The sequence below is a fragment of the Sphaerodactylus townsendi genome, linkage group LG06 (genome assembly GCF_021028975.2).
Source record: "Sphaerodactylus townsendi isolate TG3544 linkage group LG06, MPM_Stown_v2.3, whole genome shotgun sequence".
Classification (NCBI taxonomy): domain Eukaryota; kingdom Metazoa; phylum Chordata; class Lepidosauria; order Squamata; family Sphaerodactylidae; genus Sphaerodactylus; species Sphaerodactylus townsendi.
Genome location: NC_059430.1, coordinates 112,122,560 through 112,134,602, shown reverse-complemented (window position 1 = coordinate 112,134,602; position 12,043 = coordinate 112,122,560). Strand labels below are relative to the sequence as shown.

The following is a 12,043-nucleotide window of genomic DNA, read 5'->3' as shown; positions in this document are numbered from 1 at the left end:
AAATCCCATGCTCCTCAGCAGGAAATGCCTTTCCTGGGAATGCTCAAGAAGCACATTTGCCGAGGTCCACTAAAACGAGCCCTGGGTCTCTTGGCCCCCTTGATGATCACCCCTTCCTCTTCCAAGGTAATAATGCCTTTTGTGCAGGGAAGGGATACACCTCATCTCTGTAAAGTGAGGCAAGTTAGTGGGATTTCGAGGTTACTAATTGTCAGTGGGAAATTTCGAATGATAGTAAAGTTACAGCCCATATATTTTTTAAAAAGACAGGAGGAAATTGATATTATTGAAACACAATTTACAACAGGGATCTAACCTCTTCTTATTTGTGAGAATGCTGTATGCTAATTTGTACAGAAATAGCAGAAACGAATTCATCCTTGAGTGGAGCTGAAGGGAATATAGAGCATTCTGCCTGTCAGAATAACAGAAATGAATCCATCCTGCAGAGTAGTTAAAGGGATGGAATATTCTGCTTGCCTTCTTATATGCCAGGATGCAGTATATCAGCAAGGAAAAAAAAAAGTAGGATGTGTCTTGGCTCAGTGGCGGATCCTCTGCTTTGCATAGGCAAGTTCCCAGGTTCCGTTCCTGACATTTTCAGTGGAAGGGATTGTGTACGAGATGATATGAAAGAGCTCTGTCTGAGGCTCTAGGAAGCTGCTGACAGTTAGGCTCATTCCGCACATGCAAAATAATGCACTTTCAAACTGCTTTCAGTGCTCTTTGAAGCTGTGCGGAATAGCAAAATCCACTTGCAAACAGTTGTGAAAATGGTTTGAAAACGCATTATTTTGCGTGTGCGGAAGAGGGCTTAGTGTCCGATTACCCACTGCTGGCTGGTCCCCGCTTTCACCCCACTCTGGCGTGAAAAGTTGCACCAGAAGTGCTCTCGCGTTCCCCACAGAAAGCGAGAAGCATGCATGGGGCAAGAGGAAGGACAAGAAATCTTGCCCCGACACGCCTCCTCTCTTGGTGCGCCGCAAAGAGGAAGTGCATCGGGACAAGATTTTTTTGCCCCAAAGTGCTTCTGGTCCCACCGTGCCCCAGTGCCAGTGGTTAATTGGCCAGTGCAGACAGTATGGACCATGATAGACTAATAGTCTGACATAAGACAGCTTCGTGGGTTTGATGTTCACCAGGTCCAGGACTGGTGAATTTTAGTTATTAAAGATTGTATGTGTTTATTTTCCTTTTTGTATGCCTTACAATCTGAATGAGTATTCAAACTAAACTAGATTATCAAGCTTTTCATTTTTGCTTGCTTTGTGGATCAAGTACTGGGATGGGAGATTCTGAAAATCAGCTAGGAAAAGGCTGTAAATCTCTCCCTTGCCGCTTCTGAGAAGTTAGCATATCAGTAGCTGTTGTCTTTTCTTTTTCTTTACACAGGTCACCAGTGCAGGACAAGACCCACAGATCTGGTTTTCATCATAGACAGTTCCCGGAGTGTGCGCCCCAGTGAATTTGAGCAAGTCAAGGTCTTCTTGTCCCAGGTCATTGAGTCACTTGACGTTGGACCAAATGCTACTCGGGTCGGTGTCGTTAATTATGCCAGTGCAGTCAAGAATGAGTTTTCCCTCAAGACTCACCGTACCAAAGCTCCCTTGCTGCAAGCCGTGCGGAGGATTGAGCCTCTTTCCACTGGGACCATGACGGGCCTGGCTATCCAATTTGCCATCAACAGAGCATTCAGTGAAGTAGAAGGCGCAAGAGTGAGATCACCAGGGGTTAACAAGGTATGAAAATTCCGTGAGGAACCTTAATTCTGCGCCCCTTTTTCTTTGGGCTCATTGCAGAATATAAGCTTTGTGTTCAGATTCCCCTTTTCCCCTATAATTCTAGAACTGTGAGCCTCCCAATGAAATTGACTGATAGTAGATTCAGCAAAGAGGAAATAAAGTCCTTCTTCTCACAGCACGTTTATGAAATTCACCAGCATGGGATGTAGTGGTGATGACCATTGACCATTCATTGATTTTGACCTGGACTACATATTACATAAAATGAGGTGATACGTGACATTGCTGTCTATTGACAGACCTTTGGTTTAACCAGGTCAATACAATCTACCTTGGGGATCTGCAGCCCCTGGCTCTCCAGATGTTAATGGACTACAATTCCCATCAGCCCCTGCCAGCATGGCCAAGTGGCAGGGCTGATGGGAATTATAGTCTATGAACATCTGGAGAGCCACAGTTTGCAGACCCCCGGTCTACCCTAACTGCCAGCAGTTCTTCAAGGTTTCAAGTGGAGACCTTTTATTTATTTATTTATTCATTCATTCATTCATTCATTCATTTATTTATTTATTTATTTATTTATTTATTTATTTATTTATTTATTTATTTATTTATTTATTTATTTATTTATTTATTTATTTCAATTTTTATACCGCCCCATCCCCGAAGGGCTCTTTCAGCACATAACCTTTCAGCACATAACCTTCTTTCTGAACCTTTTGCATTTGAAGCAGATGCTCTTTCGCTGTGCCATGATGAGTGGTAATGTATGATAGAATGTTGATGTACAGAATGGGCTGTACCACTTCAGATAGCAGGGGGGATGATATTTTTCAAAATTCACCTACATTAGTAACTTTGTAATGGATCAATATATTTATAATCAGAATTGGTTTGCATAAAATTGAGATATTTAGTTGATGCCATGAGAATGAGCAATTTCAGTTATCAAACAACATACAAAGAAGAATCTATTTTATTGTTTATTGATGCTGAGAAGGCTTTTGACAGGATTGAATGGAAATTGTTGATTCAAACTTTACAATATAACAATATACATAGCATGTTTTTAAATATTGTGAGAGGTATTTATAAATAGTGGTCCGATCCTCACAGCACAAAAAAGACATCATGAAGGTGTCTTAAAAGAGGCAATTTCTTTTTACTCAGCATACTAAAAATAAGATGTCCTGGGAATGTCTTTAAAAAAGATGCCTCTTAGGTATGTTCTGGACAGCACAGGTGGCAGAGGAGAAAAATGACTTTTTCCTGCCTACTTGGTAAGCTCTCTGGTCAGTTTCAGCTTGTGGCTTACATTTTGTATGTTGAGGGAGGGATTCTCCCTGCCTCCATTTGCTGAGCGTAGCAGATTAAAAATATTATCAGAATCGATTCAATTGGTTTGGTTGAGAGATGGATGAGATGTTTTTCATCATGTGGGAAATCCTTTCAGGATTTGTATTGTCAAAGGCTTTCACAGCCGAAATCACTATGATATGGGTTTTCTGAGTTGTATGGCCATGTTCCCATAGTATTTTCTTCTGATGTTTCGCCTGCATGTGATGCCAGCCACAGATGCAGGCGAAACATCAGGAGAAAGTACTACTGGAAAACATCCATGCAACTCGGAAAACCCACAACATCCTTCCAGGATTCCTTACACCAAGTAGTTGCATTTGTTTACTGATTCATACAACCACAAGAGATTACCCATGGCTAGTTGTGCCCCACCCTTACCCTGCTCTGGCACAAAAATCACACCAGAAGTGGTCTCACTTTCTGCAGGGAAAGCGAGAAGTACAGGTGTGGCAAGAAGAAACGTGTCCGGACAAGAAATCTTGCCCCAACATGCTTCCTCTCTTGGTTTCTGCTGCAGGTGCATACCAGGGAGGAAGTATGTCAGGACAAGATTTCTTGCCCGATGCACTCCAGCTGCCAGCACATGGTAGCTGCCCCGTGGGCAATCAGGCCGTGATATTTGTCTACAACATTTAGTAAACTTATTTTTGCAGTGATAGCTAAACATCATGGGTCTAATGCCATGGTGGCGAACCTTTGGCACTCCAATTGGCCACTCTGGCAGGGGCTGATGGGAATTGTAGTCCATAACATCTGGAGTGCCAAAGGTTCGCCACCACTGGTCTAATGGCTTTTGTACATCTTTCGCAGTATAGCTCAGCTTACTTTGACTGGCTCCAGCTCTCCGGAGTCTTGGGCAGAGAAAGCTCTTCTTGTTGTAGTCTTGCTACCTGAGAGCTTTTAACATATGGTACCAAAGGCAGAAGCTAGATTCTTCTGCATACAGAATATGTGGTCTACCACTGAACAATGGCTCTACCTCAGTCTGCGCCCTCATATCAAGCCCAACTATTGGTTCATCTCAGTATTGCCTGCTTGGATCTCGAAGTCGGAATGCCAGCCTCCAGGTGGGGCCTGGGGATCCCCTGGATATACAGCTGATCTCCAAACTACAGAGATCAGTTCGCCTAGAGAAAATGAATGCTCTGGAGGGTGGACTTAATGGCCCTGTGCCCCATTGAGGTCCTGTCCTCCCAAGGCTCATCCCCAAAATCTTCAGGAGTTTCCCAACCTGGATCTGGCAACTCTATCCCCCATCCATCACCAGTGGCCCTGGAGAACTTGACAACCAGCTTGAAAGATTGTTTGGACTTAGACAAATGTATTTCTGCTTAAGAAAGAAATAAGACTCAAATTGGATGAAATGATGTGTGGTTCCTCAGAAACCCAGCTGCTCTCCCTCCCTATCAAAAGTCAAACCAACACAAACCTAGTTCATAGATAATGCCAGGCCTTCATCATGTGTCTGGCTGTGGCTACCTCTTAATCTAATGTGATGGGGTTCATCTACACTTTTTGACACTAATGGGATAAAATTGGCTTCTTTTGGTTTTAGAGCATACATATTTGATGGTGTATATATGTCCGCATTGGTCCGGAGTGATTGTAAGTTCTTCTTGTTCATTCCCTATTGCCATATTGATCAAGTGATTCCAAGTTCTTCGTGTTCATTTCCTACTCTACGAAGCTTTGATTTGTAAAGCTTAAGAGTGATGAGTTGGCAGCATTCTGATGTAACAGAGAATTGGATGAGATGGATTCTTTGCTTGGAACATCCAGATTCAAGTGTCTTTTTTCAGGTCGTTGAAGCAGACTGCTGAACCTTTAGGCCAAAGAATTTCACACAGCTCACTACCCCACCCCCAAGAAAGATACAGAAATAATGATATTGTTGTATCTTGGAAGGTTTTCTAAAAGTTATTTTATGAACTGTGGAGGCTTTTGTGCCTGAGTAAAAATGTAGCTTGCCCCCTGTCACTTTGAAAACAAGTCAAGTTTATACTTTACTGTGATATGGCTAGTTATATTCCACTCCGCCAGGCTGAGTGTAATATAATTTATGAAAAGACAATATGAGCTTTGTCAGTATGGCTTTGGGGAAGACTGATGAGGCACCCCCTTATTCACACATACATCAATTGTCCTTATTTTCGTGTACCTCTCCCCAGGAAATCACTGTTCTTCGGACTGATTCACATGTTAAAAGGTCCTTGGGCCCCCTAGGGAACTTTTGATCAGATCTGGTTTGCGAATTTAAGGCCCTTTCCGCACACGCAAAATAATGCGTTTTCAAACCACTTTCACAACTGTTTGCAAGTGGATTTTGCCATTCCGCACAGCTTCAAAGAGCACTGAAAGCAGTTTGAAAGTGCATTATTCTGCATGTGCGGAATGAGCCTAAGTACCAGATGTGTGTTTTGGTCCAGTTTAGATTAGCTCTTCCCCCCATTCCCTGGCATCACTGCACTGTCTTGAAACAACTCCAGGAATCTGCTGTTAGCCCCAATAGGGAGTCTTACACATACCCATGGCTATGTGTACATTTTCCCAGGGGTGCAAATAGTGGCTCCCCAGGACCAAGTCAGGGCAAAAAAACAGTGCAGTGGGGAAAGCTTAAACAATCTCTCCTTGTGTGTGATGGTCAGTCAGTCAGTCAGTCAGTCAGTCAGTCAGTCAGTCAGTCAGTCAGTCAGTCAGTCAGTCAGTCAGTCAGTCAGTCAGTCAGTCAGTCGATGACCTTTATTAGGCATGAGATAGCGTTTTAAAACAAGGATAACCAAAATAAGATCAAAGTCAAGGTAACTAGTGTTTTTACAAAGTCAAAACTAAGAACTTTGCTATGTCTTCAGTCCGTTTGGAACAGCGATCGTCTGAAAGTATCTGGATCTTGTCCCTATTGGAGAGAGTAGGGTTTAAACTGTCTGTGATGGTCTTGATGTATATTTGTTGAGTATATATATTAGCAGAGTAGAACAGAAGAGACAGATTCTCAGTTGCTGTTTATACATGAGTTTACTAACTATAAAGGGAGGGTTACATGGAGATAAAATAAGAAATCCTTTCTTTCCTGTTACATGTCTACATCACTGTATGTTTGGTTACATCTTGGTGTCTCATGCTTGTTATCGTGGTGGTGCTTGTGGCTTGTCTGCTCACACAAAGAAACAGAGTCAACTTTGTAACTTCAGATGTATGAGCTCATTAACACGTAAGCAATGGCTATCTGACTGACCAATAGCTCATCAATAGACCAGGTCATAAGCAGTGACTTCAGCAACTTGTTTACATACAATTAACTCTTTTATAACTGAGTTTGACAGACACTTGCAAAATCCCAACAATATTTGGACTGCACAGACCTGGGAATCAAGTTCTCTGTGGGGAACTTCCAGGACTTGCATATGTTCAGTGGCGTTCCTGCCTAGGGACAGGGGGTGCCAAATACAGCCGCCGCCCCATTTGGTCACGTGGAAGCCATACCATTTCAAGAATGCGTTTGTGTGATTTTTAATTTTTTTAGTGTTTTCCAGCTTTGGCCTGCAGGGGGCGCATTTTTAAGGCTAGCAACACCTGGGGTACAGGGTACCATCCAGAGACTGTCCTGATGATACCACCCAGGTTTGGTGATGTTTGGTTCAGGGGAAGCAAGATTATGGACATTTAAAGAGGTTGCCCCCATCCCCATTGTTTTCAATGGGAGCTAACAGAGGAGATGGGGGCTACCCATTTGAGGAACCATAACTTTGGTCCCCCTGAACCTAACTCCTAACCTGGGTAGCTGTCATAAGAATAGTTACCAGATGATACCCTGAAATTTTCTAGTGTCACTAACAAAAATACACCTGAATAAGAAAGTTGCCCAAGATTCTTTTGTTTTGCAGTGACTTTTGCTCCATTGGCAGCCAATGGGGAATTTCTGAGAGTGTGAGCAGGCTGCATTTTTTGAAGATAGAGAGGCACCAGACTTTCCAAAGGTGGCTCAGGAGGCCCTCCTGGTAATAGCATCCAGGCATAGAGACCTTTGCTTCTGGGGTCCAATTTTTATAGGGCCCCCAAAGGCTTATTTTGTTTCCCTGCTCCTTCATGAAAGCCACAGGCTCGTTCTCTCAGAACTCTCAATGGATTCCCCACTCCAGAAGCAAAGCTCACCAAGCTTGGATGCTGTGCAAGACCTCTTGGAAGCCACCTTGAAACGTCTGGTCGGCCTCTGTCTTCAAAATGTGTGGTCAGTGCTTACACTCAGAAATTCCCCAGAATCTGCCAGGCTCTTCAGCAGAGTTCTGTGGTGGGAAAATTACTTTTACCACCATAGACTTCAATGGGGCTTTCTATTTATGCCCAGATGGCTCACCATGGTAGGAGGTTTCAACTGGGAGGCACTGTGGCAGGGTCTTGCCTTGCTCTGGGTAGACGGCATTTCCTGCAGGGCTGCTGGTGTGAGTCTCCACAGAAAGCGAACCAACCAAATCTTCGCTAAAATGCTGTGGGCACCAAGTTGAAGGTGAACCCTGATGCCCACAGCATTCGGCCATCCCAGGCAAACTTTGAGTGCCCCACCCAGAACAAGACCACTACCACATTGCCTCCTGTTGGAAACCTCTACCACAGCCAGCTGAGCATGGCAGCCATTGGAAGTCTATGGTGGGAAAAATAATGTTTCCCACCATAGGGCAACTGAAACCTGGCAGATTCTGGGGGAATTTCACAGTGTTAAACTGACCACACATTTTTTGAAGATAGAGGCGCAGACTTTCAAAGACATCCAAGAGGCCCTTGGGTAATAGCATCAAGCTTGGTGAGCTTTGCTTCTGGGTGGGGGGGGGGCGAGTTGAAGAGAGTTCTGAGAGAACTCAGCCCGCTTGAGCTTCATGTGGGCAGAGCATGGAAACAAAATAAGCCTTTGAGGGGCCCATAAAATTGGGTGAAACAAGGTCTCTTTGCCTGGATGCTATTACCAGGAGGCTTCCTGGATGCCACGCTTGAAGTCTGGTGCCTCTATCTTCCAAAATGTCCGCATGCCTGTCCTCAGAAATTCCCCCGTGGCTGCAATGGGCAAAGTCACTGCAAAACAAAAGTTCTTGGGCAACTTTCTTGGGGTGCCTGTAGGGGTGTGTTTTAAAGAGCTAGTGACCTCAAAATTTCAGGGTATCATCTGGTAACTGTCTTATGATACCACCAAGGTTTAGTGAAGTTAGGTTCAGGGGACCAAGTTATGGTTCACTCAAATGGGCCTTCAGCTCACTGTTAACCAGTAAGCAATGAGGAGATAGAACATTGGGCGTCCATAACTTTGCTCCCAAACAAACATCCTGGGGCACAGATGTCATCAGGGCAGTCTCTGGTCAATGCTATCAGTGCTGTTGGCTTTTAAAAAATGCCCTCCTGAGCCAGCTCTCAAATACCCCCCCAAGCCCAAATACCTTGCATTCACATTTGTTCATGTTGGAGCCGGGACATGGTGGATACTTTTTTTGTCCAAATGTGCTTGAATTCAGTGAATCTGGGCATTTGTTTCATCTAAATCTCCCAACCCTCAAAGTGATGTTGTTTCAGGGTGGGGAGAATCCACCCTGAAACAGCATCACTTTCAATTTGTCTTAACTGGGGACCCCAGATTCTCCCTTTAAAGGTGGATTTAAAGAAGAATCACAGGAGGCTCCCTAGTTTTAAACACCGATGAAAGTGATGCTGTTTGCTAGATACTGTAATTCCACTGGAGGAGTGTTTTGTGAGAATGGTGCTGACATTGTTTTGGTAAATGTTTGCTGGGGGGTGGTTTGTGAAGATTTACATGCTTAATACCCACTTGCACTTTGGCAGGTTGTTTCTCCAGGCTAACAACCCTACCTCCTTAGGGTTGTTGTGATTGGGAAAGTGAAAGAGTTGGTGGGAAGGCATGTATGTTTTGCTAGAGGTGGGAGGTGTTTTGTGAGCTGGTGCAAAAAAAATGGTGTTTTGTTCATGGTGAGGGAGGTGGCAGCCATTCGCTGAAGTGACTTCAAACTCGGGATTTTGTCCCAGGCTCCGGATTTGCCCTAGGTTCGCCCCTGCATATGTTACAACATATAGTTCAGTCCACAGAATAGTCTATCTGCTGCCCTGTAGGAGTTCTTCTGTGTGTTCTACTAGAACTAGCCCAGGTAAGAGTTACACCTGTAATTTCTCACCCTTGGAGAAGGGGCGCATGCCCAACAGATACATCTCTTCATTTCCATGAGTATTTATGAAATAAAGAAGCAGTTCCTTGCAGGAAGCAAAGCATACAAGGTATTGTCGAAGGCTTTCATGGTCGGAATCACTTGGGTGCTGTGTGGTTTCCGGGCTGTATGGCCGTGTTCTAGCAGCATTCTCTCCTGACGTTTCGCCTGCATCTGTGGCTGGCATCTTCAGGGGATCATGCCACAGATTACTAGCCCTGGCTAACTAGAACAAACCGCCTTTCAAGCTCTATCAAAAACCGCCTAAACCTACAGTCTTCTCTTGTTAAATCATGGTTCCAGCAGGCATGCCTGTCCCTAGGTGCCATGTTCCACTGCTGCTCAGATAAGTGGCAGGAGAAAATAAATGGCTTGATGATGATGTCACTTCCAGGGAATACTTGAAACCCACCTCTCTAGGAATGGTCAGAAGCTCTATGGTTTTAACATAGGGTTTCTGGTGATTCTTAGAGAGGCGTTCTGTCACTTTCCTGGAAGTGATGTCACACTGTCACCAATAGCCACCCCCCTATGCCTCTACCCCCATATCTCCCATTGATTGCCAGGCTTTGCCTGGGAACCGTAAGACTTAGCGAATGTGATCTGCTTAATGCCAGATTCGTAGAACTGCTTGTGACGTGTAATTCCTCCCTGAGGTAGCAAAATTGATCAGTAAGGGAAATAAATTGGATTTTTGTCCTTTTTAAATCCGAAATAATTTCATTGCTAGTTCCCCTTCTCCCAGCTGCTGAATAATTCATGCTCTCCTGTCGGAATTCCTCAGGATTCTATTGCATTTTAATTATGGAGAGCAGCTTCGTAAAGAAAAATGTAGTGAGCACGCATATTTTGCTTCTAGTTTTATTGTATCCTGGGAATAATAGTTAATACTTTTTGAGAGCCGGAGCATTGAGGTACCTCTAAAGCAAATAAAGTTTCATGTAACGGAATTGAGGAGTCAAGCAAGTGACTAGAGAACAAGGGAAATGAGGTTTTATGTGAGAGAGAAATCATGCAAAATTACGTTTCAGTGTTTTTCTTTCTTTCTCTTTTATCAGAACTCATCTGCACTCAATAGATATCATTAAATCTTTCACTTTTATTGTTAGATCTGAATGTTAATGAGGAACAAGATGAATAGGGGTGCTGACCTTCTTTCTGTCAAAGCCTCTTACCCTCACGAGAAACCATTATGCTTCATAAAAATGTTTCATAGGTTGGTTCGTGATCCAGTAATTGTTCATGAGTATGTCTGAAATGTTGCTGAGAATGTCTGCCCATTTTGTCAAAACTGTTGACATTTCACACCGTTTATCCGAAGTTTTCCCCCCAAGAACAAACTCAAAATTCATTTCAGATTTCACTTGAGGCTGAATTGGGTGGTCTTCATCTATTACATGAAGCTAATTTTGATATTACAAACCTATATTCATTTGTACTAGTCTGAGAGCCCTGTGGCACAGGATGGTTAAGCTGCAGTGCTGCGGTCAAAGCCCTGCTTGTGACCTGAGTTTGATCCCGACAGAAGAAGAAGAAGAGTTTGGATTTATATCCCCCCTTTCTCTCCTGCCTATGAAGTCAGGAGTGTACAGGCTAATCTGAATTCCCCAGATAAGCCTCCACAGCTCAGGTGGCAGAGCTGGGAATCAAACCCAGTTCCTCCAGATTAGATACGCAAGCTCTTAACCTCCTATGCCACTGCTGCTCCAGAAGTCAGTTTCAGGTAGCTGGCTCAAGATTGACTCAGTCTCCCATACTTCTGAGGTTGGTAAAATGAGTACCCAGCTTGCTGGAGGTAAAGTGTAGATGACTGGGGAAGGCAATGGCAAATCGCTGCAAAAACCAGGCCTGCCTAGCAAATATTGTGATGTGATATCACCCCATGAGTCAGTAATGACCAGAGGTGGGATCCAGCAGGTTCTCACAGGTTCCTGAGAGTAGGTTACTAATTATTTGTGTGTGCCGAGAGGGGGTTACTAATTGGTGATTTTGCCACGTGATTTTTGGCCCCCCCTTAGTTATGCCCCTCCTCTGCTCCTCAGCAGTAGTGCGCAGAACTTGAAGCAGTCTAGCAGGTGGTGCACCGGTGTGCGTGGCAGCCTGCACCTGCGTGCATTTGGTTCCCCCTCCCAAGGACTGGCGCAGTGGTTGCGTCGTTGCCACAGCCCTGCCCAGCAATCCCCCGTCCCTGAAATGCCCTGCCATGCCCCCGTTGTGCCCCGCCCAGCCCCATTGGTGCTACACCACTGTTTGAATCCCACCACCATGGGAACCTGTTACTAAAATTTTTGGATCCCACCACTGGTAATGACCCAGAGTTTGCAGAACGGATTACATTTGCCTTTAACATTTACCTTTTCAACAGAAACCAGCCATGAAATACTTTCGGGTCCCATCTAGGAGTCGATTTCTGTCTTCTCTTTCTGTCATGCTTGCCATGTTTACTTATACAGCAGAAAAAGAAGCTACAGCCCATGCGCTTCTACCGTGACATACAATTTGTCACAGATATCTGCCAGCATGTGCAAGCAAAACCTTTGCTTCAGTCCCCCACAGGTCAAGCAAACCCACACTGCCTATCAGTGGCGGCGGCAGGGAAACCATCATTCTGCCTCTTTTCATGTAGTCTCCAAAACAACCCTTGTAGCTCCTACCCCTACATTTTGCAACTTGCCTTATCTTGCCTTTCCCCCTAACTTGGTTAGTATATGCACAGTAGATAACAGCATGAGCACCCACAGAATC

General features: G+C 44.4%; 1 protein-coding gene across 2 annotated transcripts in view; it reads left to right on the top strand.

Annotated features, from left to right (window-relative positions):
- The window catches only part of MATN1 (matrilin 1), a 42,313-nt gene that overhangs the window by 7,559 nt on the left and 22,711 nt on the right, over positions 1 to 12,043 (top strand). For both annotated transcript variants that reach the window (XM_048499783.1, XM_048499782.1), the window contains exon 2: positions 1,393 to 1,739. In XM_048499783.1, the coding sequence (XP_048355740.1) occupies positions 1,393 to 1,739 (347 nt within the window). The remainder of the gene's footprint in view (positions 1 to 1,392; positions 1,740 to 12,043) is intronic.